General features: G+C 48.9%; 1 protein-coding gene across 5 annotated transcripts in view; it reads left to right on the top strand.

Moving 5' to 3' along the window:
* LOC140409348 (uncharacterized) overlaps nucleotides 1-27,509 on the top strand; it is a 153,992-nt gene that overhangs the window by 84,648 nt on the left and 41,835 nt on the right. For 3 of the 5 annotated variants that reach the window (XM_072497767.1, XM_072497765.1, XM_072497768.1), the window contains 9 exons: nucleotides 2,987-3,070; nucleotides 4,672-4,755; nucleotides 9,605-9,853; nucleotides 10,443-10,568; nucleotides 13,520-13,568; nucleotides 16,927-17,017; nucleotides 18,742-18,883; nucleotides 20,965-21,069; nucleotides 27,091-27,169. In XM_072497767.1, coding sequence (XP_072353868.1) covers nucleotides 2,987-3,070; nucleotides 4,672-4,755; nucleotides 9,605-9,853; nucleotides 10,443-10,568; nucleotides 13,520-13,568; nucleotides 16,927-17,017; nucleotides 18,742-18,883; nucleotides 20,965-21,069; nucleotides 27,091-27,169 — 1,009 coding nt within the window. The remainder of the gene's footprint in view (nucleotides 1-2,986; nucleotides 3,071-4,671; nucleotides 4,756-9,604; nucleotides 9,854-10,442; nucleotides 10,569-13,519; nucleotides 13,569-16,926; nucleotides 17,018-18,741; nucleotides 18,884-20,964; nucleotides 21,070-27,090; nucleotides 27,170-27,509) is intronic. The other 2 variants (XM_072497766.1, XM_072497769.1) reach the window with 2 other exon arrangements.

Genomic DNA, 27,509 nt, shown 5'->3' with positions numbered 1-27,509 from the left:
AAATCCCGTCCTGTCCTGGGGGGGGGGGGGTTCGTTCTCTGTCTCAGTGAAATCCCGTCCTGTATGGGGGGGTCTCTCTCTGTCTCAGTGAAATCCCGTCCTGTCCTGGGGGGGGTCTCTCTCTGTCTCAGTGAAATCCCGTCCTGTCCTGGGGGGGGTCTCTCTCTGTTTCAGTGAAATCCCGTCCTGTCCTGGGGGGGTCTCTCTCTGTCTCAGTGAAATCCCGTCCTGTCCTGGGGGGGGAGGGGTTTCTCTCTGTCTCGGTGAAATCCCGTGCTGTCCTGTGGGGGGGGGGATTCTCTGTCTCAGTGAAGTCCCGTCCTGTCCTGGGGGGGGTCTCTCTCTGTCTCAGTGAAATCCCGTCCTGTCCTGGGGGGTGGTCTCTCTCTGTCTCAGGGAAATCCCGTCCTGTCCTGGGGGGGTCTCTCTGTCTCAGTGAAATCCCGTCCTGTCCTGGGGGGTGGTCTCTCTCGGTCTCAGTGAAGTCCCGTCCTGTCCGGGGGGGGGTCTCTCTCGGTCTCAGTGAAATCCCGTCCTGTCAGGGGGGCGGGAGGGGGGGGGGGGTCTCTCTCTCTCTCTCTCTCTGTCTGTGAAATCCCGTCCTGTCCAGGGGGGGGTCTCTGTCTCAGTGAAATCCCGTCATGTCCTGGGGGGGGTCTCTGTCTCAGTGAAATCCCGTCCTGTCCTGGGGGGTGGTCTCTCTCGGCCTCCGTGAAATCCCGTCCTGTCCGGGGGGGCGGGGTCTCTCTCTGTCTCGGTGAAGTCCTGTCCGCGGGGGGGGGGGTCTCTCTCGGTCTCAGTGAAATCCCGCCCTGTCCGGGGGGGGGGGGTGTCTCTCTCTCGGTCTCAGTGAAATCCCGCCCTGTCCGGGGGGGGGGGTCTCTCTTGGTCTCAGTGAAATCCCGTCCTGTCCGGGGGGGCGGGGAGGGGTCTCTCTCTGTCTCAGTGAAATCCCGTCCTGTCCGGGGTTGGGGGGGGGGGGGGTCTCTGTCTCAGTGAAATCCCGTCCTGTCCGGGGTTGGGGGGGGGGGGGGGTCTCTGTCTCAGTGAAATCCCGTCCTGTCCTGGGGGGGGTCTCTGTCTCAGTGAAATCCAGTCCTGTCCTTGGGCGGGGGGGGTGTCCCTCTCTGTCTCAGTGAAATCCCGTCCTGGTGGGGGGTCTCTCTCTGTCTCAGTGAAATCCCGTCCTGTCCTGGGGGGGGTCTCTCCGCCTCATTGAAATTCCGTCCTGTCCTGGGGGGGGGGGGGGGTGGGGGGGATCGCTCTCTGTCTCGGTGAAATCCCGTCCTGTCCTGGTGGGGGGTCTCTGTCTCAGTGAAATCCCGTCCTGTCCTGGTGGGGGGTCTCTCTCTGCCTCAGTGAAATCCCGTCCTGTCCTGGGGGGGGGGTCTCTCTCTGTCTCAGTGAAATCCCGTCCTGTCGGGGGGGGGTGGGGGGTCTCTCTCTGTCTCAGTAAGATCCCGTCCTGTCCTGGGTGGTGTGTCGCGGCCTCACTGAAATCCCATCTTGTCCTGGGGAGGTCTCTCTTGGTCTCTCAGTCTCAGTGGAGGCCCGCCTTGCCCTCGGGTGGTGTAGGGGTCTTCATCGGAGGGAGACCCTGCCCTGTGTTGGGGATCTCCGTCTGTGACAGTTTGGTTGACGTTAGTCTGCTCCCGGTGATGCAATATCATCTCCATGGGCGCCCAGGGCTAAATCGCTGGCTTTGAAAGCAGACCCAAGCAGGCCAGGAACACGGTTCAATTCCCGTACCAGCCTCCCCGAACAGGCGCCGGAATGTGGCGACTAGGGGGGGGGGGGGGTCTCTCTCGGTCTCAGTGAAATCCCGCCCTGTCCGTGGGGTGGGGTGGGGTCTCTCTCGGTCTCAGTGAAATCCCGCCCTGTCCGGGGGGGGGGGGGTCTCTCTTGGTCTCAGTGAAATCCCGTCCTGTCCGGGGGGGCGGGGAGGGGTCTCTCTCTGTCTCAGTGAAATCCCGTCCTGTTGGGGGGGGGGGGTCTCTGTCTCAGTGAAATCCCGTCCTGTCCTGGGGGGGGTCTCTGTCTCAGTGAAATCCAGTCCTGTCCTTGGGCGGGGGGGTGTCCCTCTCTGTCTCAGTGAAATCCCGTCCTGGTGGGGGGTCTCTCTCTGTCTCAGTGAAATCCCGTCCTGTCCTGGGGGGGGGTCTCTCTGCCTCATTGAAATTCCGTCCTGTCCTGGGGGGGGGGGGGGGGGGGGGGATCGCTCTCTGTCTCGGTGAAATCCCGTCCTGTCCTGGTGGGGGGTCTCTCTCTGTCTCAGTGAAATCCCGTCCTGTCCTGGTGGGGGGTCTCTCTCTGCCTCAGTGAAATCCCGTCCTGTCCTGGGGGGTGGCCTCTCTCTGTCGCAGTGAAATCCCGTTCTGTCCTGTGGGAGGGGGGCTCTCTCTGTCTCGGCGAGATCCCGTCCTGTCCTGGGGGTCTCTCTCTGTCTCAGTGAAATCCCGTCCTGGGGGGGGGGGGTGGGGGGGTCTCTCTCGGTCTCAGTGAAATCCCGTCCTGTCCGGGGTGGGGGGTCTCTCTCTGTCTCAGTGAAATCCCGTCCTGTCGGGGGGGGTCTCTCTCTCTGTCTCAGTAAGATCCCGTCCTGCCCTGGGTGGTGTGTCTCGGCCTCACTGAAATCCCATCTTGTCCTGGGGAGGTCTCTCTTGGTCTCTCAGTCTCAGTGGAGGCCCGCCTTGCCCTCGGGTGGTGTAGGGGTCTTCATCGGAGGGAGACCCTGCCCTGTGTTGGGGATCTCCGTCTGTGACAGTTTGGTTGACGTTAGTCTGCTCCCGGTGATGCAATATCATCTCCATGGGCGCCCAGGGCTAAATCACTGGCTTTGAAAGCAGACCCAAGCAGGCCAGGAGCACGGTTCAATTCCCGTACCAGCCTCCCCGAACAGGCGCCGGAATGTGGCGACTAGGGGCTTTTCACAGTAACTTCATTTCAACCCTACTTGTGACAATAAGCGATGTTCATTTCATTTCAGGAGGCAGACAGAATTGGTCAAGAATTGGTCAATGAAGAAGAACAGGCTAAAAAAAAGGCTGAAAAACGAAGACTTAAGAAAAAAGTAAGTATCTGTGTGAGGTGTGTTATGTTTACACAGGAATCCTGTCTGATCCAGGCCCCAGCTGCCTGTGTTTACACAGGGCTCCTGTCTCCGATCCACGCCCCAGGTACCTGTGTTTACACAGGGCTCCTGTCTCCGATCCACGCCCCAAATACCTGTGTTTACACAGGGCTCCCGTCTCTGATCCAGGCCCCAAATACCTGTGTTTACACAGGGCTCCTGTCTCCGATCCACGCCCCAGGTACCTGTGTTTACACAGGGCTCCCGTCTCTGATCCAGGCCCCAAATACCTGTGTTTACACAGGGCTCCCGTCTCTGATCCATGCCCCAGCTACCTGTGTTTACACAGGGCTCCCGTCTCTGATCCATGCCCCAGCTACCTGTGTTTACACAGGGCTCCCGTCTCTGATCCATGCCCCAGCTACCTGTGTTTACACAGGGCTCCCGTCTCTGATCCATGCCCCAGCTACCTGTGTTTACACAGGGCTCCTGTCTCCAATCCACGCCACAGGTACCTGTGTTTACACAGGGCCCCGTCTCTGATCCAGGCCCCAAATACCTGTGTTTACACAGGGCTCCTGTCTCCGATCCACACCCCAGGTACCTGTGTTTACACAGGGCTCCTGTCTCTTGATCCAGTCCCCAGCTACCTGTGTTTTCACAGGGCTCCTGTCTCTGATCCAGTCCCCAGCTACCTGTGTTTTCACAGGGCTCCTGTCTCTGATCCAGGCCCCAAATACCTGTGTTTACACAGGCCTCCTGTCTCTGATCTAGGCCCGAGCTACCTGTGTTTACACAGGAATCCTGCCTGATCCAGGCCCCAGCTACCTGTGTTTACACAGGCGTCCTGTCTCTGATCCAGGCCCCAAATGCCTGTGTTTACACAGGCCTCCTGTCTCTGATCCAGTCTCCAGCTACCTGAGTTTACACAGGAATCCTGTCTCTGATCCACGCCCCAGGTACCTGTGTTTACTCAGGAATCCTGTCTGATCCAGACCCCAGCTACCGGGGCTGGTTCAGCACACTGGGCTAAATCGCTGGCTTTTAAAGCAGACCAAGGAGGCCAGCAGCACGGTTCAGCTCCCGTACCAGCCTCCCCGAACAGGCGCCGGAATGTGGAGACTAGGGGCTTTTCACAGTAACTTCATTGAAGCCTACTTGTGACAATAAGCGATTTTCATTCATTTAATTTCTGTGTTCACACAGGGTTCCTGTCTCCGATCCATGCCCCAGTTACCTGTGTTTACACAGTGTTCCTGTGTCTGATTCAGTCCCCAGATACCTGTGTGTTTACACACGGATCCTGGCTTTGATCCAGGCCCCAGCTACCTGTGTTTACACAGGGCTCCTGTCTCTGATTCAGTCCCCAGCTAGCTGTGTTCACACATGGATCCAGGCACAGATCAATGTTTGTAAGTGATTTTGGTTCCACCCCATTATTGGCGCATTGACAGACATTACTCAGGGTCTGTATACTGTAACACTAACATATTTCCCACAACACCATGTTTAAAGTTCCACAGTGATCATATACTAAATATTCAACTTGCTGCACACGTTACGAACAATGTTCCGTGTTGACTGGAATTAATTTTCTTCAGAGACAGAAAGAGAGGAGGCGGCAACAAAAATTAGAAAAAGAAAATAAAAGTGAGAATAAAATTGGAGAGAATGTTAAGGATAAGGTAAGAACACTTTTCTAATATATTGATAAACGTTGTGGGTGATGGGATCTTGCATGCTGACGGATTGTGGCTAAATAGAGCTGGAACTGAGTTTTGCTAGTGCCATCACGGAATGTATAAACTAACTTGGTACGGGTGTGGGATCTGGGAGATTAAATCAGAGACTACCAGGTGCACAGAATACTGGGAGAGATAGCCAGCACTGGAGTAGAGAATGGGAAGATAACAGGTGGATTCAGACTAGGGGAGAAAGTAAAAAAGTCTTTAAGCAGGGTTAATGTGCACGTAGGTGAATGTATGGAGCCTGGTAAATAAGATTGACGTTACAGGCAAAGATTGTAATGTGGAAATGTTGTGGCATTAACTGACCTGGCTCAAGGGATTATAGGGCTGGCTATTAAATATTCCTGGATTCAAGGTGTTCAGGAAAATTAGGAAAAGATTTGTGGGAGGGTGGCATTATTGGTTAAGGAGAGCATTGCAGTGCTGGAGAAAGAGGGTGACCAGAGGGGACAAGAGCAGAATCCATTTGGCTCGAGCTAAGGAACATCAAAGGGGCAATTAACATAGAACATACAGTGCAGACGGAGGCCATTCGGCCCATCAAGTCTGCACCGACCCACTTAAGCCCTCACTTCCACCCTCTCCCAATAACCCCTCCATACTTTTTTTTTCGACACTAATGGCAATTTATCACGGCCAATCCACCTAACCTGCACGTCTTTGGACTGTGGGAGGAAACCGGGGCACCCGGAGGAAACCCACGCAGACACGGGGAGAACGTGCAGACTCCGCACAGACAGTGACCCAGCGGGGAATCGAACCTGGGACCCTGGTGCTGTGAAGCCACAGTGCTAGCCACTTGTGCTGTGGTGCTGCCCTAAATTGTATCGCTTGGTGTAGTCTATGTAGGAAAGATGTAGCGAACAAATATACAAGGAAATTACAGAGGTGCAGGAGTTATCGAGTAGTTATAATGGGAGACTTTACCACCTCAGTCTATATTCAGACAATTAGTGTGCAGGGCACAGAGGGGCATGATTTCCTTGAGTGTGTTGAGGAAAATGTTCTACAGCATTTTGTTTCCAGTCCCATGCGAAAGGAGGAACTGCTGGAGCTGGACCTTGAGAATGAGGTGGATCAAGTGTCAGTAAGAGAACATTTCAGGGACAGGGATCATTATGTTATAAGCTTTAGGCTGACTATGGAAATGGGCGAGGGACAATCCATGGCCGGGGCATTGAGTATAAGAATTGGCAAATCATGTTGCAGCTGTATAGAACCTTAGTTAGGCCACACTTGGAGTATAGTGTTCAATTCTGGCCGCCACACTACCAGAAGGATGTGGAGGCTTTAGAGAGGGTGCAGAAGAGATTTACCAGGATGTTGCCTGATATGGAGGGCATTAGCTATGAGGAGCGGTTGAATAAACTCGGTTTGTTCTCACTGGAACGAAGGAGGATGAGGGGAGACCTGATAGAGGTCTACAAAATTATGAGGGGCATAGACAGGGTGGATAGTCAGAGGCTTTTCCCCAGGGTAGAGGGATCAATTGCTAGGGGGCATAGGTTTAAGGTGTGAGGGGCAAGGTTTAAAGTAGATGTACGAGGCAGGTTTTTTACACAGAGGGTAGTGGGTGCCTGGAACTCGCTACCGGAGGAGGTGGTGGAAGCAGGGACAATAGTGACATTTAAGGGGCATCTTGAATAGGATGGGAATAGAGGGATACGGACCCAGGAAGTGTAGAAGATTGTAGTTCAGTCGGGCAGCATGGTCGGCACGGGCTTGGAGGGCTGAAGGGCCTGTTCCTGTGCTGTACTTTTTTTTGTTCTTTGTTCAGAGTAAGAATAATTCAATGGGTTAAGAATGGGCCAGGGCCAAACAGATTGGAGTCAAAGGTTGGCATGAAAAATGGTAGCTGAACAATGGACTGCCTTCCAGGACGAGGTACTTTGCGCACAGTGTAGCCCTTCGAAAAGGAAAGGTAGGACAAATTATGCTGGATGGCGAAAGAGATAGAAATTAAGATAAAGAAAAAGTGTGCTTCTGACAGAGGTCAGGTTGAAATTGAGAATAAAGTTGAATAGAGAAGGTTCAGATTGGAGGTGAAGAAACAAAGAGGGAATGTGAAAAGAGACTGCTAGGCAACATAAAGGGACTCTCAAAGCCTGCCATATGCATCCAAATAGTAAAAATGTGGTGAAAGAGGGGGCTGATTAGGCGCCTAAAAGGGATTTACAAGTAAAGGCAGGGAGTATGGCTACCCAGACCATGGTGAAAGAGGTAATCAATGAGACACTAGAAGGATTTAAAAGTGATAAGGAGGTACTGAATAGGCTATCTGTATTTAAATTTGGTAAGACACGAGGCGGGATGCGATGCATCCAATGATACCGAGGAGAAAGAGAGTGGGAATTGCGGAAGCTCTGGCCAACGCTTTTCTATCTTCCTCTGACTCAGGCCCAGAAAATTGCAGACGTTATACCCGTGTTCAAAAGGTGTGAAGGTGAGCCCAGCAATGGCAGGCCAGTCAGTTTTAACTTCGGTGAGGAAACCTCGAGAAACAATGATTCAGGACCAAATTAATAATCCCATGGAAAAATGCAGGTTAATTAAAGAAAGTCAGCGTGGCTTTCTGAACAGAAAATGCTGTTCAACGAACTTGCTGGAGTTTTTTTTGAAGAAGGTTGATGTTGTGCACCAACTTCCCAAAGGCATTTGATGCAGACTTGAGCAAAGGTGGAGCTTACGGAATGAAAGGGACATTAGGCACATGAATACAAAATTGGCTGAATGACAGGAAACCGAGGAATGGTTAATGGATATTGGGCGGCACGGTAGCACAAGTGGTTAGCACTGTGGCTTCACAGCACCAGGGTCCCAGGTTCGATTCCCCGCTGGGTCACTGTCTGTGCGGAGTCTGCACGTTCTCCCCATGTCTGCGTGGGTTTCCTCCGGGTGCTCCGGTTTCCTCCCACAGTCCAAAGACGTGCGGGTTAGGTGGATTGGCCATGATAAATTGGCCTTTGTGACCAAAAAAGGTTAGGAAGGGTTATTGGGCTACGGGGGTAGGGTGGAATTGAGGGCTTAAGTGCAGTACTCAATGGGCCGAACGGCCTCCTGCACTATATGTTCTATGTTCCTATGATATTGTTTGGGCTCGATGAAGTTTTGTTGTGTAGTTTCCCAGGGCTCATTGTTGGAACCCTTGCCTTTTATGATATATATACATTTATGATCTAGACCTTTGGGTACAGGACACAATTTCAAAATTGCGGATGATGCGAAACTTGGACATATTGTAAACGGTGAGGAGGGCGGGGCTGTGAGGAGGGCGGGGCTGAGGGGTGGGCATCGACAAGTTGGTGGAGTGAGTGGACAAGTGGCAGCTGAAGTTCAATGTGGAGAAATGTAAATGATTCATTTTGGTAGAACGAACTTGGAGAGACAACACAAAATAAAGGATACAACCCTAAAAAGGGGTGCAGGAGCAGTGGGACCTGGGTGTACGTAGAACCATAGGATCCCTACAGTGCAGAAGGAGGCCATTCAGCTTATTGAGTCTGCCCTGATGTGCACAAATCATTTGAAGGTGGCAGAATCGGTTGACAGAGTGGTGAATAAAGCACACAGCATTGAGCGGGACATCGCTGTTATATTTCTACAGGACACTAGTTTTGGCTGGAGTATTGTGTCCAGTTCTGGGCACCCTGTTTTAGAATCATAGAATATTAGCACAGAGGAGGCAGTTCAGGCCATTGAGTCTGTGCCGACTCTCTGCAGGTGCCGTTCACCAAATGCCACTCTTCTGCCTTTTCCCTGCAAATGTAATTCACGTAATCATCCAATTCTTTTTTGAAAGCCACCCTGAACCTCCACCGCACACTCAGTGGAAGGATGGGAGGGCATTGGAGAAAGAGCAGAAAAGACTCGCAAGAATGGTTCCAGGGATGAGGAGCTTCACTGATTAAGATAGATTGGAGCAATTGGGACTGTTTTCCTAGGAGAATGAGCAGGTTGAGAGGAGATATAATCGAGGTATTCAGAATGGTGAGGAGTCTGGACACAAACTTCTTGTACTTGTGAAAGGATGAAGAATGAGAGGGCACAGATTTAGAATTGCCAAAGGAAGCAAAAGCAAGCTGAGGAAGAACTTTTCTGTGCAGCAAGTTGTTAAGGTCTGGAATACACTGCTCAAGAATGTGGGGGGAGGTATTTCAATCAAGGAATCACTACAGTGCAGAAGGAGGCCATTCAACCCATCGGGTCTGCACCGAACCTCTGAAAGAGCACCCTATCTAGGCCCACTCCCCCATACTTACCCCGTAATCCCACCTCACCTTTTGGAACTTAAGGGGAAATCTAGCATGGCCAATCCACCTAATCTGCACATCTTTTGACTGTGGGAGGAAACTGGAGCACCCTGAGGAAACCCACGCAGACACGGGGAGAACGTGCAGACTCCACGGACCGTCGCCCAAGGTCGGAATTGAACCCGGGTCCCTGGCGCTGTGAGGCAGCAGGGCTAACCACTGTGCCGCCCAAGGCATTCTAAAGGGAATTAAACAGTTACATGCAAAAGAGGAATGCGCAGGGTTACTGGGAGAGGACAGGAGAATGGCACTAGATTATGAGCCAGAGCAGACATGAGGGCCAAGTGGCCCCCTGAGCTGTAACAGTTCTGTTGTGCTGGAGCCCAGACATGTTTCTCTCCCCGGTGATGTGCCTAGCTGCCTGTTTCAATGTAGTGTCCGTGCCGATTCAAATTGTGCGACAATTGAGAGTGTATGCTAATGTGCGAAACATTTCTGAAACGTTTTATCTAATGTTGGATCTGTTCTGCCTGCAGAAAGTTTTATCAAAGAAAGAAAGTTGTAGCGATGGAGAGGAGGATGACGAAGAAGTGAGTGGAAATATTAACCATGGTCTTGATCTGTCTCCTGAGAAAGGGGCTTCGGCGTGCAAAAAGCAGAGCTCCGACAAAGCTAACATTAGGAATGAGGATAGTGTGAAAATGACTGCTAAAGACAGTAAAGCGAAGAGGGATAGAGTGGGTGAGGATGAGAACGCAGCCGCTAAATCTGTGTATAAATCCGAGGTAAGGACCTGGGCTTTGCAGCACTCCAGCTGATTAGGAGTTAGCTCTGGTGACTTTCTGGAGAAGGGCTAAGGGATTTGAAATTTTCTCCCTTTCTTTTTTGGGGGGCTGTGGTGGTGGGTGACCTGCAACCCCCTCTCTGGACCTGGCGTCCCCCTCTCTTGCATCTCTGCAGTGCATCTGAAAGCAAGGGAAGACCATTGGATCTATAAAGCTGACCCCACTTGGATCAAAACTACCTTTTCCGCCACCCCCGCTTGCCCTCACCTCCTTCCCCCACCCTCTCCAGAACTACAACTACCTGATCTTCCTCTTGCGCCTCCTCCACATTGTCTTCCTGGTAACTTGGCTGCGGTTTGAGTGGGAAAAGGTTTCTCCTGTCACCCCTTCATGCTGTCACAGTCCTGATTATTGGTTCTGTCTCTGCTTCTAGCACCCTTGCTCCTGTTAACCGGCTGTAATATTTAGCAAGGGGAAACGGAACCAGCTCCTCCATCTGTCTTGTTTAAGTTGGAATTGGTGGCTGTGGGGGTGGGGTTCGCGGGTCTGAGGAGCAGGTTTCTGTTGACACTGTCTGCCTCTCTTGCAGGATGAGTTGGATATGAACAGTACTTTTGTTTCAAAAGCTGTCAACCAGATAAAACGTAAAATGAATGTAAAACCTAAAGCTGAGCGGAAAGAAAGCGAGAAAAGAAAAGGTGAAAAGAAAGTAGAGGTGAGGAAGCCTCTGACCGATGCTGACTTGATAATTCTACACTGAGAGCTGCTGCTCACCTCCCGGTGGCAGGGACTCGGAGTGCCGGTCTGGCAAAACCCGAACTTGCTTTATAAGCCGTAAAATCATCTCCAGGCACTTCACAGGGACGTAATCAGATCAACTTTGGTACTAAGAGAGAGAGAGGGAGAGTTTAGGACAAGTGACCAAAACATAGAGCATGGAACATACAGTGTAGAAGGAGACCATTCAGCCCATCGAGTCTGCACCGACCCACTCTAAGCCCTCACTTCCACCCTATCCCGGTAACCCAATAACCCCTCCTGACCTTTTTGGACACTAAGGGCAATTTATCATGGCCAATCCACCTAACCTGCACGTCTTTGGACTGTGGGAGGAAACCGGAGCACCCGGAGGAAACCCACGCAGACACGGGGAGAATCCGCACAGACAGGGAATCGAACCTGGGACCCTGGCTCTTTGAAGCAACAGTGCTAACCACTGTGCGGCCCCTAAAAAGCTTGATCAAAGAGAGAGGGTATTAATCAGGGAACGGCGGAGAGGTTTGGGGAGAATTATTCCCGAGCTTGGGCCTGGCATGGCCACTGATAATGGAACAATTAGAATCGGGATGAACAAGAGGCCAGATTTGGAGGAGCACAGAAGTTTTTCAAAATTTATTCATTCATGGGGTTTGGGTGCCACTGGCCAGACCAGCATTTATTGCCTGTTCCCTAGTTGCCGCGGGCAAGATGATATTGAGCCACCTCCTTGAACTGCCGCAGTCCATGGCTGAAGTCCCCCTTCCTCTCGTGGCTGGTATTTTCCAATGCCGCTGAGAGTGAATGGCGTTTTGGCTGGAAGGCCACATTTTCAACTGGAGGCATTAGCAGACGGAACAGTGATGAGTGAACTGACCTTCATGCGAGGAAGAATATGGGCAGTGAGATTGTTGATAAGCCGCAATTTCATGGCAATGTTGCAGTATTTTACGCAAGGTCGGTTGTGTGTCTGTGGCCATGGGTTACTTGATCGTGGTTGAACAGAAAAGGGCATCAAACTGGAACCTTGATTTTGACCTTGCTTGATACCTGTGGCACCCTGTGTTGTGGGGAGGGATCAGTTGGCTGAGCAGAGAGAACGGTTATTGTAGCAGCTATTATCGTGCTTTGTGAACCCTGATTTCAGAGTTCGGGACTTCTGCTTGAATGTCAGATTCAACTTGATGCACATTGAGGAAACAATCGTTGGCATTTAACAATCTTAAGGAGAAAGAAAAGCACAGCTCGGGAACAGCCCCTTCGGCCCTCCAAGCCCGTGCCGATCATGATGCCCTAACTAACAATAAAACCTTTGCCCTTACTCGGTCCGTATCCCTCTATTTCCTTCCTATTCATGTACCAATCCAGATGCCTCTTAAATGAAATAAAATGAAAATCGCTTATTGTCACAAGTAGGCTTCAAATGAAGTTACTGTGAAAAGCTCCTAGTCGCCACATTCCGGCGTCTGTTCAGGGAGGCTGGTACGGGAATTGAACCGTGCTGCTGGCCTGCCTTGGTCTGCTTTCAAACCCAGTGATTTAGCCCTGTGCTAAACCAGCCCCTCAGATGTTGCTAAAATGCCTGTTTCCACCACATCTTCTGGCAGCGCGTTCCAGGCACTCCCCACTCTCTGCGTGAAAAACTTACCCCGTACATCTCCCTTAAACTTTCCCCCTCTCACCTTGAACGTGTGCCGCCTTGTAATTGACACTTCCATCCTTGGAAAAAACCTCTGACTATCCACTCTGTTTGTGCCCCTCATAATTTTGTAGACCTCTATCAGGTCACCCCTCAGTCTCCGTCTTTCCAGTGAAAATAATCTTTGTTTATTCAACCTCTCCTCATAGCCAACTCTATCTGCCACTTCTGTGCCCAAGTCTCCAATCATATATCATAGAACATACAGTGCAGAAGGAGGCCATTCGGCCCATCGAGTCTGCACCGACCAACTTAAGCCCTCACTTTCACCCTATCACTGTAACCCAATAACCCCTCCTAACCTTTTTTTGGGTCACTAAGGGCAATTTATCATGGCCAATCCACCTAACCTGCACGTCATTGGGCTGTGGGAGGAAACCGGAACACCCGGAGGAAACCCACGCAGACACGGGGAAAACGTGCAGACTCCTCACAGTGACCCAGCGGGGAATCGAACCTGGGACCCTGGCGCTGTGAAGCCACAGTGCTATCCACTTGTGCTACCGTGCTGCCCTGCGTATCCTGTTGTACCCTCTAACAATCCTCGGCACTATCAGCAACTCCACCAATCTTTGTGTAAAAATAAGGATGCGAGACGTCTGTAATGTGGAGGGACGAGTGAAGCTGAGGTAGATGGAAGGACAAGAGGAGACTTGATAGAGATGTTCAAAATCATGAAGGGTGTTGATAGAGCATTTCAGGAGAACCTTTGTTTGTGGCTTGGTTGGCAACACATTTGCCTCTTCAGGTTTAAACCGTATGGGTTCAAACCCTATGGGACTTCCCGTAATCTAGCCTGCGCTTTGCCAGTACTAAGGAAGTGTTGCACTACTGGAGATGCCATCTTTCAGACTCACCCTTAAACTGAGGCCCTATCTCTCCCCTCGGGTGGGTATAAACGATCCCATGGTATTGTACAAGGAGAAGGTGACTTCTCCCATTCTTCAGCATCCCTCTCCTAGTTCTGATGAAAGAACACACTCTCTCTCCATAGACACTGCCAGGCCTGTTGTGTATTTCCAGTTTCTGTTTTTATCCCCCTCTCAATCTTTAGCATTGTTTGCTGTCTGCGGAATTTCCTTGGCTCCAGAATCGCTTTATCAAGTAGTTCATTGTACAATGTTCTTTACACCTTTCACGGAGATAGACTGCTGTATTAACGCAAGTCACGCGATCGTGTTTTAATTACTTCTTCTTTCTCCCCATGTCAGCAACCTGTGGACCCGAATACTCTGAATGACAAAATTTTAGAATTAGCAGGTAAGACAAAGTCATGGTTGGTGATCATGTGGTCTCCAGCTGGGAGCACTGCTCATGGAGAGAGAGAGCTTTGTGTACTTGTGGGGTGAAGATCATTGACAGAGTCTTGAGGACCTTTAAGACTTACCTGGATAGGCACATGAACAGACGGGATGTAGAAGGATACAGGCAGTTGGTCCAGATAGGACAAGTGATCGGTGCAGGTTTGGAGGGCCGAAGGGCCTATTCCTGTGCTGTTTTGTTCTTTGAAGGAGAGAGAGGATGTGAGGATTCAGGGACATGAGAAAAGAAGGGGGGGGTGCAGCCCTAGCCAAATCAATTCTGTCCTTGACCCCTCTGGGTCCATCCTTTCTCTCCAACACTGCAATGTTCTCCTTTACAATACCACCACCCTCCCCCTTTTCTTCCTCTCCTATTTTTCCGAACACCTTGAATCCAGGAATAGTTAATACCCATTCCTGCCCTCTGCTCTAGCACTGTAATTCCACATGGCAACCTGCGCCAGTAACCAATCTTATTTACCACACTCCATGCATTCACATCCATGCACAGTAATCCTGATTTGGAATTTATTGCTTTTTTCCCTATCCTGACCCCACCGATGCACCTTCTATTCTCTATTCTAGCCATCTATTTGTCCCAGTATTCTGTGTATCTTAGTATTCCTCCGATATTATCTCCAGCTTCCCACTCCCTTGCCAATTTAGTTTACACCCTCCCCCACAGCAAATCACCCTATGTGGAACTCAGTCCCAGCTCTATTTAATTGCATTTCATCCAACCTGAACAGACATCATCTCACCTGGAGCTGGTTCCAGTATTCCAAGTATCTAAAGTCCGCCTTCCTGAGCCTTCTTTCTAGCCACACATTCATCTACTTTATCCTCATATTTCTGTACTCATTTGCACATGGTACTGGGAATGATCTGGAGATTGCTACTTTTGAGGTCCTGATTTCTAATTTCCTATCTTACTCCCTATAATCTGACTGCAAGATCACATCCCTTTTTCTGCCTGGGTAGTTTGTACCAATGTGGGCCACAATTGGTGACTGTACACCCTCCCCCACAGGGAGCTCTGCAACTGCTGAGTGACATCCTTGACCCTGGCACCATCCCATCCTGGGTTCATGTCCATAGCTGCAGAACCACCTATCTATTCCCATAACTAAGCTAAGATGAACTATGAAAGGCAACTAGCAGAAAACGTAAACACTGCTATCAAAAACTTCGACAAGTATATAAAGAGGAAGAGAACAGCTAAAGTAAATGTTAAAGGACGATACTGGTGAGGTAATAATGGGGAACACACAGATGGCAGAGACACTGAACCAATATTTTGCCTCTGTCTTCACAGTAGAAGATAATAAAAATGTTCCCCAAACTACAGTTAATTCAGAGGAACTTGGTGCAATGACCATCACTACGGAGATGGTATTGAATAAACTGATGGGATTAAGGGCAGATAAGTCTCCGGGACCCGATGGCCTGCAACCTAGGGCATTAAAGGAGATGGCAGTAGCGAAAGTGGATGCATTGGTTATGATATTTCAGAATTACTTGGATTCTGGAAGGGTCTTGGTAGATTGGAAACATGCTAATGTGACATCCGATTCAAAAAGGAAGAGAGGCAAAAAGTGGGCAACATATAGACTGGTTAGCTTGAATTCTGTGGTGGGGAAGTTGCTGGAATCAATCATTAAGGAAGAGATGACTGAACATTTGGAAAGACAATGCTCAATCCACCATTGTCAGCATGGTTTTATGAAGGGTACGTCATGCTTGACAAACTTCTTGAGTTCTTTGAGGACAGAACCAGCAAGGTGAATAATGGGAATCCTGTGGATGTGGTATATCTAGACTTCCAGAAGGCATTAATAAGCTGCCGCATAAAAGATTGATCCAGAAGGTGAGATTGCAGGGGATTGGGGGTAGAATACTAGACTGGATTGAGGATTGGCTGGCTGATGGGAAGAAGAGGGTCGGGATAAATGGGTCCTTCTCTGGCTGGCGAACTGTAACTAGTGGGGTTCAGCCCTCGGACCTCAACTATTCACAATCTATATGAATAACATCACAAAATTTGCGGATGATATTAAAATAGCTGGCGAAGCGGGCAGTGAAGAGGAGATAAAGATTTTACAGACAGGTAAAGATAGGCTAGGAGAATGGGCCAAAGTTTGGCAGATCATAATTTTAATTAGAGTCACAAGTGGGCTTACATTAATACTGCAATGAAGTTACTGTGAAAAGCCCCGAGTCGTCACACTCCAGCGCCTGTTCGGGTACAGAGAGGGAGAATTCAGAATGTCAAGTTCGCCTGAGGACCCGGTTTCGATCCCAGACCCGGGTCACTGTCCGTGTGGAGTTTGCACATTCTCCTCGTGTCTGCATGGGCCTCACCTCCACAACCCAAAGATGTGCAGGTTAGATGGATTAGCCACACTAAATTGCCAGAATTTAATACTAATTGGAGTGTGGATTCCGGATTCCTGCACCGTATGCCAGTTTCCCTGCATACCTTTAAGCCGCGGGGTGGCCAATGTATAAGTATGCTATCTACCACGTTTTCAACCTAATGGATAATTATCTTTTTTGGTGTCACAAGTAGGCTTACATTAACACTGCAATGAAGTTAGTGTGAAAAGCCCCTAGTCGCCACACTCCGGCGCCTGTTTGGGCAGCACAGAAACACAGTGGTTAGCATTGTTGCTTTACGCCGCCAGGGACCCGGATTCAATTCACGGCTTGGACCACTGTGCGGAGTCTGCGCGTTCTCCCCGTGTCCGCGGCGGTTTCCTTCGGGTGTCCCAGTTTCCTCCCGCAACTCCAGAAAGACGTGTTTTGCACCTCAGTGATGCTCACAGTTGCTCAAGTTCCAAAACCCAGAGCTCACGCTGCTGCAACTGATGGCACACCCTGCACAAATGGTTATCCAAAGTATGTGAAGAGCCCTGGAGTTCCCACGTAGTACAGGATGTGCACTCTCTATGTTGGAGCCACCCAGCCATTTTTCTGTTCATGACCTTGTTGCTTTTAATAAACCCGAATACGAATAAACCTTAATCAATACTTGGTGTATGTCTGAAAAATATATATTTTGTCGAAGCTGTGTGTCTTGCACTCATCAGGACAATCGCAAGAATACCAATGTCAGAGGAAACAAAAGCTTCACACTGTGAGAAGAGGCTGCTGATTGGTCTGGGGAATTCAGGCAATGAATTTCCTCCTCTTGCCTCCTTTCTGCCCTCAGCCAATTTGGCTCGAGTGGGTCGAATGAGCTGAATGACTCTTTGTTACTCTGGATGTGTTCTTATTAAGTGGAGTTGCTGACTAGCTAATTTGTTTCCCCTCCGCAGTGCAAGGTAATAGTATGGCTAATAAAGGACGCTATGGAGACGCGGTGGAATATTTTACAGAAGCAATTAAATATGATCCAAAGGAATATAGGTAAGAGTCTGATTCCAATCTTTGAAATTGCCAGCATTGTCTGTCTGTGAGAGGGTGGAGTGATGTCGGTAGTGGTCCACCGTGTTATTGATAGTCACTGCAGAAGCTTGTAAGAAGGAGGCAAGCACTTGCATTCATACAGCGACTTTCACACACAAGCCGTCCACCATACAAAGGGCTTTACAGCCAGTGACGTATTTCTGAAACCTAACAACTGATGCAATTCAGCGAATGTGGCAGCCAATTTATACATAGCCAGCTCCCACAAACAGCTAATGAGCAGACAATCTGTTTTTGTGATACCAGATTTAATCACCTGCTAATGCTCGCATTCCAAGCATTGTCTGGCATCTTTGAATCTGTCTATATATATATATATATATATATGTTTGTGGAACAGACCTCTTCATCACCTGAGGAAGGAGCAGTGCTCCGAAAGCGGGTGACATCGAAACAAACCTGTTGGACTTTAACCTGGTGTTGTAAGACTTCTTACTGTGCTCACCCCAGTCCAACACCGGCATCTCCACATCATGTTTTTGTGATGGTTGAGAGGGATTTTGGGAGAATTATCATAGGCACTTAGGAATTGGGAGCAGAAGTTGTCAATTCAGCCCTTCGAGCCTGCTCCGCCATTTAGTCAGATCATGGCTGAACTGATTGAGTGCTCAGTCCAGGTCATCGTCTTTTGGACTTGGATGAGAATGCTGCCACTGAATGAACCTTGGTGCTGGAATCCATTCAGTATCACTTTGGAGTTTAAGAAAGGTATATTTTTCGGATCCCGGCCCTGGGTCGCTGTCCGTGTGGAGTTTGCACATTCTCCCCTGTCTGCGTGGATTTCACCCCCACAACCCAAAGATGTGCAGGTCAGGTGGATTGGTCATACTAAATTGCCCCTTAATTGGGAGAATAAAATAATTGGGCACTCTAAATTTAAAAAAAATACTCTGTACCTAACCCTGTGCTGTACTGTCCTGGGAGTGTTTGATGGGGACAGTGTAGAGGGAGCTTTACTCTGTATCTAACCCCGTGCTGTACCTGTCCTGGGAGTGTTTGATGGGGACAGTGCAGAGGGAGCTTTACTCTGTATCTAACCCTGTGCTGTACCTGTCCTGGGAGTGTTTGATGGGGACAGTGCAGAGGGAGCTTTACTCTGTATCTAACCCCGTGCTGTACCTGTCCTGGGAGTGTTTGATGGGGACAGTGCAGAGGGAGCTTTACTCTGTATCTAACCCCGTGCTGTACCTGTCCTGGGAGTGTTTGATGGGAACAGTGCAGAGGGAGCTTTACTCTGTATCTAACCCCGTGCTGTACCTGCCCTGGGAGTGTTTGATGGGGACAGTGTAGAGGGAGCTTTACTCTGTATCTAACCCCGTGCTGTACCTGTCCTGGGAGTGTTTGATGGGGACAGTGCAGAGGGAGCTTTACTCTGTATCTAACCCCGTGCTGTATCTGTCCTGGGAGTGTTTGATGGGGACAGTGCAGAGGGGGCTTTACTCTGTATCTAACCCCGTGCTATACCTGTCCTGGGAGTGTTTGATGGGGACAGTGCAGAGGGGGCTTTACTCTGTATCTAACCCCGTGCTATACCTGTCCTGGGAGTGTTTGATGGGGACAGTGCAGAGGGAGCTTTACTCTGTATCTAACCCCGTGCTGTACCTGTCCTGGGAATGTTGACAAATCCCTGTATAATCTTAGGGTTGACTTTGATTCTTCCACAGGCTATTTGGAAACCGTTCTTACTGCTATGAGAGACTGAAGCAGTATAGTCGAGCACTGAGTGATGCTCAGATAGCAGTGAACCTGAATCCCTCCTGGCCAAAAGGATATTTCAGGAAAGCTAGAGCATTAGCTGGAGTTAAGGTATCTTTTGTCTTGATTTTGTTCTGAACTTTTTGTGTCTGAAACAAGATATTTGGGGCTAATTCTATTTGTTGTGGTTTTGGTGAATGCTACTTCATTACTCTTTGAGGCTCTGTACCCCGATATTCAGGTCAGTTGCCCCCCCCCCCCCCCAAGTATGTCCCTTTTCTTCTGTGTGATTGTTGTTGTGAACACATACTCTCCTGTTGTGTTTCATTAGGTTGCTATTCCTGGCTTTCTATTAAAAACTGGACCCTTGTTACTGGCCAGAACATGCATTAAAGATTTGTTGGTAACAGTTGGAACATGATGCCCAAACTGTCTCCAAATGCTTAAGGTCTTTGGGTGTTGTACCCAATCATTCTGCCTTCAACCACTCTTAAATGTCTCCAGTGATTTGGCTGAGAACAAGTGCTGATTTATTGAGGCATTGCCATGAAAATTACCAGGACAACACCTTGACCAATCAGAGTCGGCTTACCAGCCAATCAGCAACCATTTCTTGAGCAGTATAAATCTTTGGTTGCTTTGAAATTGGCCAATTTCCCACCTGTCCTGCTGACATGGTTTCTCCCACTCCCAACAATAACCAAGTCCAATATTACCAAGCGACTAAGACTATTTGTGTATCAAAGCCTTCATATATGGGGAAAATGGCTCATTGCCTGTCCCTCATTTGGACAGACTGTGGGTATTTATTGCCCATTTTCCATTGGGAGAGACAACGAAAGGTACAGCACAGGAACAGGCCCTTCGGCCCTCCAAGCCCGTGCCGATCATGCTGCCCGTCTAAACTAAAATCTTCTACACTTCCTGGGTCCGTATCCCTCTATTCCCATCCTATTCCTGTAGTTGTCAGGATGCCCGTTAAACGTCACTATTGTCCCTGTTTCCACCACCACCTCCGGCAGCGAGTTCCAGGCACCCACTACCCTCTATGTAAAAAAAACTTGCCTCGTACAACTCTTCTAAACATTGCCCCTCGCACCTTAAACCTATGCCCCCTTGTAATTGACCCCTCTACCCTGGGAAAAAGTGTCTGACTATCCACCCTGTCTTTGCCCCTCATAATTTTGTAGACGTCTTATCAGGTCGCCCCTCAACCTCCGTCGTTCCAGTGAGACCGTGGGTATTTATTGTCCATTCCCCATTGGGACAGACCGTGGGTATTGTCCATTCCCCATTGGGACTGACCGTGGGTATTTATTGTCCATTCCCCATTGGGACAGACCCTGGATATTTATTGTCCATTCCCCATTGGGACAGACCGTGGATATTTATTGTCTATTCCCCATTGGGACAGACCGTGGGTAATTATTGTCCATTCCCCATTGGGACAGACCGTGGGTATTTATTGTCCATTCCCCATTGGGACAGACCCTGGATATTTATTGTCCATTCCCCATTGGGACAGACCGTGGATATTTATTGTCTATTCCCCATTGGGACAGACCGTGGGTATTTATTGTCTATTCCCCATTGGGACAGACCGTGGGTATTTATTGTCCATTCCCCATTGGGACAGACTGTGGGTATTTATTGTCCATTCCCCATTGGGACAGACCGTGGATATTTATTGTCCATTCCCCATTGGGACAGACCGTGGGTATTTATTGCCCATTTCCCATTGGGACAGACTGTGGGTATTTATTGTCCATTTCCCATTGGGACTGACCGTGGGTATTTATTGTCCATCCCTTGTCCAGAGACCATTGGTAATCAATCTGTGGGACTGCAGTCACGTGCAGACTAGAGTGGATAGGGACAGCAAGTTCCCTTTCTGGGAGGACATTGATAAAGAATTTGGGATTTGTGGCTATCCTTCAGCATCATGGACAGTCTTCCTGCTGCTGGTTCGCAGGCTACCAGATTTAGTGGATTCATATTTGCATCTTGCCGCAGAGGGATTTGAACTTGTGACCTCGGGGTTGCTGCTTCAGTACCAGGGTCCCACCCAGTAACTCTAATACACAGGCTTCATCTCTTCCATCAGCCCTTACCATCTGAGTAGGAAATTCCCTGTGCTGATCCAACCATCATGGCCCTTGCCATTATAACCAGTTTTTTCCTTTTCCATGCAGAGATATATAGAAGCTATAGAGGCTTTTCAGGAGGTGCTGAGAATCGACCGTTCCTGTAAAGATGCTGAATGTGAACTACTTCAAGTCCAGATCCAGCTGATGATGGTGAGTGATGTAATGGGGGGAATGGGATAATATATTTAAGTAGCCTTTGGGGTTAAAAGGGGCATGGCAGCATGGGTACAAAATGGACAAAGGGATAGAAAGCAGTTGTGAATGTTTGTTTTTCAGGCTGGAGCGAAATGCTGCTCCGCAGAGATTTTTCAAATATTCGCTCGTGGGATGTGGGCGTCGCAGGCTGGGCCAGCATTTGTTGCCCATCCCTAATTGCTGTGGGTCTGGAGTCACATGTAGGCCAGACCAAGTAAGGACGGCAGATTTCCTTCCCTAAAAGACATTAGTGGGTTTTTACGACAATCGACGATGGTTTTATGGTCATCGTTAGACTTTTCATTCCAGATTTTTATTGAATTCAAATTTCACCATCTGCTGTGGTGGGATTCGAACCTGGGAGGCCAGAGCATTACTCTGGGTCATTGGTTTACTCGTCCAGTGACAATTCCACTGCGCCACCGCTTCCCCTAATTGGTATTGGGACCACTGCTCTTTTTGACATAGATTAATGACCTGGGCTCGGTATACAGGGCACGATGTCAAAGTTTACAGATGACAACCTCGGATGTCAAGTGAACAGTGCGGACAATAGTGACGGACCTCCGGAGAATATAGGCTGGTGAAATGGGCAAACCTAAATCAGGTGAGACTTGGTGCAGATGGGTGTGAATTGATGTATGTTTTTGTTGGAAGAATGAGAAGAGGTGCGTGCAGGTAAAAATTCAGAAATCCATGAAGATGGTGAGACAAGTTGGGAAGGCTTTTTTTTTAAAAAAGCATACGGATTCCTTGGCTTTATTCATAGAAACATGGAGTATGCACAGTGGCAGCAATGCACTGTGGGGCCACACCAAGGCTCCTTGGGCAGCACCTTCCAAACCCACGACCACTGCCATCTAGAAGGACAAGAGCAGCAGATACCTGGGAACCCCACCGCCTGGAGGTTCCCCTCCAAATCACTCACCATCTGATCTGAAATGAAATGAAAATCGCTTATTGTCACAAGTAGGCTTCAAATGAAGTTACTGTGAAAAGCCCCTCGTCGCCACATTCCGGCGCCTGTTCGGGGAGGCTGGTACGGGAATTGGACCGTGCTGCTGGCCTGCCTTGGTTCTGCTTTAAAAGCCAGCTATTTAGCCCTGTGCTAAACCAGCCCCTGATTTGGAAATATATCGCCGTTCCTTCACTGTCGCTGGGTCAAAATCCTGGAACTCCCTCCCTAACAGAATTGTGGGTGTACCTGCACCTCATGGACTGCAGCAGTTCAGGAAGGCAGCTCACCACCTTCTGAAGGGCAAGGAATGTGTGTGCGTGTGGAATGGGAGTGGTAGTGAGTATGGGGATAGATAATGGGAGGGCACTGAATGTGGGTGTATAGGGCCAGTGAATACAGTTGTCTGTAATAGGATGAGCAATGAGTGAAGGTTTGTCACGAGAGATCAATGCTCATTGATGTGAGAGCTGATTTTTGTCACCTGTGGTGATCCTGGGCCTCCGAAACATACAAGGTTTTTTAAAATATACATTTAGAGTACACAATTATTTTTTTCCCAATTAAGGGGCCATTTAGCGTGGCCAATCCACCTATCCTGCACATCTTTTTGGGTTGTGGGTGTGAGTCCCACACAGACACGGGGAGAATGTGTAAACTCCACACGGATGGTGACCCGGGGCTGGGATCGAAACCGGGTCTTCAGCGCCGAGAGGCAGCAGTGCTAACCACTTGCACCACCGTGCGGCCCCTCCGAAAAGTACAAGGTTCCTGTTGCTGATGACTGACTGTCCAGTGACCCTGGCTGGGAAGACCATGTGTTCACCCCTGGGATGTGGGCTGAATCCTGCATCAGTGAAGCCCTCCATTGTTGAGTAGCCTACACACAATGCCCACTCGCACACGAAGACTTGCTTCCGAGACACAGTTTTTGGAGTTGCTCCCATGTAGTTGGACATGAGCAATTATCAATCCCTTTGGGAGACATGAAGGGAGGATAAATGGAGGATATTGCTGAACCAAAGGACTGTCCTTCAGTGTTTTCTGAGCGTTAGAAAGAGAAATCATAGAATTTGCAGTGCAGAAGGTGGCCATTCGGCCCATGAATCTGCGCCGGCCCTTGGAAAGAGCACCCTACATGATTAACATGGGCCTAACCTGCACATCTTTGGTCTGTGGGAGGAAACCGGAGCACCCGGAGGAAACACACGCAGACACTGGGCAAAGTGCTAACTCCACACAGTCACCCGAGGCTGTTGATACATTCTCCCCGGGTCTGCGTGGGTCTCAATTCCACAACACAAAAAATGTGCGGGATAGATGGATTGGCCATGCTAAATTGCCCCTTAATTGGGAAAAAAAACAATTGGGCGTTCTAAATTTTTTTTTTTTAAAAGAAAGAGAAATTGATTTGTTTTTGTAATCAGTGCCGTTAAGGAGGTAAATGCAGCAACTGCTTTCCATACAGGGCTGTCCTCTAAATAGCGATGAGACTGATGTTAAAGTTCTGGAAATACTCCGTAAGTCTGGTAGCATCTGTGGAGGGAGAAACAGTTCATGTTTCAGGTTCATCAATGAAGTTAATGAACTTCATCTGAGAAACCAGGATCTCAGTTCATTCTCTGATGAAAGGGTCAATGAGGTAAAACGGTAACTCTGGTTAGGCAGCATCTGTGGAGAGAGAAACAGCATTTTCTGTTATTTCAGATTTCCAACATCTGTAGTGTATTATTTCAGTATTTGAATGTACCTGATGAATTCTGTTTTTATGGGATAAATGTTTACCAGCATACTGGGAGCACTTCGACACGGACTTGATATCCCGCGTGGCCTGTACCGAAAATGACACTGTGACGTTAACGCCACGATACCCTTCAAAATGTGGTGTTTCTCATCCACCTGAATAATGGGATGGTTACAGCACAGAAGGAGGCCATTAGGCCCATCACTTCCATGCTGTTTCGCTACCCTGCCCTTTCCCCATTGCCCTGCACGTTTCTCCCCTTAAGATGATGACCCAAATCCCTTTTGAAAACCTGATTGAACCTGCCACACTCCCAGGCAACGCATTTCACACCCTAACCACTTGCTGCGTGAAATTGTTATTCCTCAGGTCCCCATTGTTTCCTTTGCCTTTCACAAATCGTTGTCCGCTGGTTTTAGATCCATCTGACAATGGGAACAGTGCATCAAATCTACTCTGTGCAGACCCGCCGTGATTTTGAACACCTCTATCAAATATCTTCTTAATCTTCTCCAAGGGGAACAGCCCCAACTTCTCCAATCGATCTACGTAAATGGAGTTCCCTGGCATCATTCTTGTCAATCTTTTTTGCTCTCTTTCTACTGCCTTCACATCCTTCCGAAAGTGTGGTGCCCAGAATTGGCTGAAGTACTCCATTTGAGGCCAACCCGTGTTCTATAAGAGTTTAACATAACTTCCTTGCTTTAACCCTCATTGCCCCTGCATGTGGCACAGTGGTTAGCACTGGGACTGTGACGCTGAGGACCTGGGTTCGAATCCCGGCTCTGGGTCACTGTCCGTGTGGAGTTTGCACATTCGCCCCGTGTCCGCGTGGATTTCACCCCCACAACCCAAAGATGTGCAGGGTAGGTGGATTGGCCACGTTAAATTGCCCTTTAATTGGGAAAAAAATAATAATTGGATACTCTAAATCTTTTTTAAAAAAATTAAGTCGAGGATGCTTTATTTTAATATAAATTTAGAATAACCAGTTATTTTTTTTTCCAATTAAGGGGCAGTTTAGCGTGGCCAGTCCACCTACCCTGCACATCTTTGGATTGTGGGGGTTAAACCCACGTGGACACGGGGCGAATGTGCAAACTCCACACGGACAGTGACCCAGAGCCGGGATTCGAACCCAGGTCCTCAGCGCCGCAGTCCCAGTGCTAACCACCGCGTCCCGTGCCGTCTGCACTGTATGCTTTATTAACCGTGCTCTCAACCTGTCCTGCCATCTTCAATGATTTGTGCATCTATGCACCCAGGACTCTCTGCTCCTGCATCCCCTTTACAACTCGTACCAGCCTCCCCGAACAGGCGCCGGAGTGTGGCGACTAGGGGCTTTTCACAGTAACTTCATTTGAAGCCTACTTATGACAATAAGCGATTTTCATTTCATTTCAACTGTACCCGTTTGCCCCGCTGCTACCCAGGCACCCACCCGCCATCCTATTAGCTTTCCTGATTATTTGCTGAACCTGTATACTTTCCTTTTGTGATTCATGCACTAGGACGCCCAGATCCCTCTGCACCTCAGCTCTGCAATCTCTCATTGTTTAGATAATGTTTTTTTATTTTTCCTGCCAAAAGCCTCAATTTCACTTTTGCCACATTATACTCCCATTTGCCAGATCTTTACCCACTTACTTAACCTATTCATGTCCCTTTATCGCCACTTTACGTCCTCGTCGCAATTTATTTTCCTACCTATCTTTGTCGTCAGCAGATTTAGCAACCACACCGTCAGTCCCTCACCAAGTAATTTATGTAAATTGTAAAATGTTGAGGCCCCAGCACTGATCCCTGTGACACATCACTGATCACATCCTGTCAACTCGAAAACGGCCTATTTATGCCAACTCTGTTTCCTGTTATCTAGCCAATCTTTAATCCAATCCAATATGTTATCCCTGAACCATGACCTTTTATTTTGGGCAACCTTTTATCTAACCTTTGATGTGGCAGCTTATCAAATGCCTTCTGGAAATTTAAGTACAGTACACCTACCGGTTCCCCTTTACCCACAGCACATGGGACTCCTTCAAAGAACTCCAATAAATTGTACTTCTTTTTGAGCATGGGTGTAAAGTGTTCAATTCCCCAGTCCTCTGGAACCATTCCTGTATCTAAGGAGAGTTTGAAGATCATGGCCAGTGTTTCTACAATTTCCACCTTTGCCTTTGTAACCTTGGATACATCTCAACTGTCACGGTAACTTAGCAATTTTAAGTACAATCAGCCTATTCAATATCTCCACCTTTTCCGTTATTAGCCTTGTTTGATACAACAGCCCCTCTGACAATGCAGCACTTTCTGGAGTGCTGGATTGTCATTGAATCCCGAGTGCAGAAGGAGGCCGTTAGGCCCATCGAGTCTGCACTGACCCTCTGAAAGAGCACCCTACCTAGGCCCAATCCCCCACCATATCCCCGTAACCCCACCTCAAGGCAATTTAGCATAGCCAATCCACCTACCCTGCACATCCTTGGACTGTGGGAGGAAACCGGAGCACCCGGAGGAAACCCACGCAGACACGGGGAGAATGTGCAGACTCCACACAGTCACCCGAGGTCAGAATTGAACCTGGGTCTCTGGCGCTGTGAGAATCATAGATTTCATAGAATTTACAGCGCAGAAGGAGGCCATTCGGCCCATCGAGTCTGCACCGGCACTTACAAAGAGCACCCTACTTAAGCCCACGTATCTACCCTATCCCAGTAACCCTCACTTACACTTTTTAGACACTAAGGGCAATTTAGCATGGCCAATCCGCCTAACCCGCACACCTTTGGACTGTGGGAGGAAACCGGAGCACCCAGAGGAAACCGGAGCTGACATGGGGAGAACGTGCAGACTCCGCACAGACAGTGACCCAGCGGGGAATCAAACCTGGGACCCTGGAGCTGTGAAGCAGCAGTGCCAACCACTGTGCCATTGTACGGCCCAATCAGGATTAATCTTGCCCGAATCTCTGGAGTGGGATTGGAAGTCATATTTCCTCATTCGGAATGAAAGTCCAAGCAATTGAGCCAAGTGCAAGCATAAGCCTAATCTGTATTGATCAAGCACCTTGAAATGTCTGTACTTCACTCATAAGGAATTGAAGTGGAGTGCTCTGGAGACTGATGTTATCTTGGAGTTGGTTGTAGGTAATAGACACACTGCGCTCACTTATTCCCTTGGAGCTAATTGAGTGGGGTTGTTCTTTAAGCTGCAACCCCGATCCCTCCATCTTCCCATTTAATGTTGAAACCTGTTTTGTTTTTTGAATTTGCAGGAGCGAGGTTTTTCTCAGCTACAATGTGAAGAGACTCTAAATAAATGTGGGAGTTTAGAACAAGCACTATTATCTTCAGGTACGAACTTTCTTGTTGTATTACCTGTGTGTCTGACTCTGTCTGTCAGCAGCTTGTACTTATACAGCACCTTTAGCATGAAGTGTGCCACGTCACTTCACAGGAGTGCTTTCAAATACGGCAAGTCTAAAACAATGTCCAAGAGGTGGTGAGTAAGGTAAAGAGTGTTAGGGAAGGAATCACAGAGTTTAGGGTCTTAGTCGCTTGAGGCCTAAAGTATTTAAAATAGGGATGTTCAAGAGCTCAGAATCAGAGGAGTGAGACCAGGAAGGGATTTAGAAACCAAGATGCGAATTTAAAAGTTGAGGCTTAACGAGGATCCACTGAGCACCAGGAGGTG

The sequence above is a fragment of the Scyliorhinus torazame genome, chromosome 3 (genome assembly GCF_047496885.1).
Source record: "Scyliorhinus torazame isolate Kashiwa2021f chromosome 3, sScyTor2.1, whole genome shotgun sequence".
Taxonomy (NCBI): domain Eukaryota; kingdom Metazoa; phylum Chordata; class Chondrichthyes; order Carcharhiniformes; family Scyliorhinidae; genus Scyliorhinus; species Scyliorhinus torazame.
This window is presented reverse-complemented; position numbering and strand designations above follow the sequence as displayed.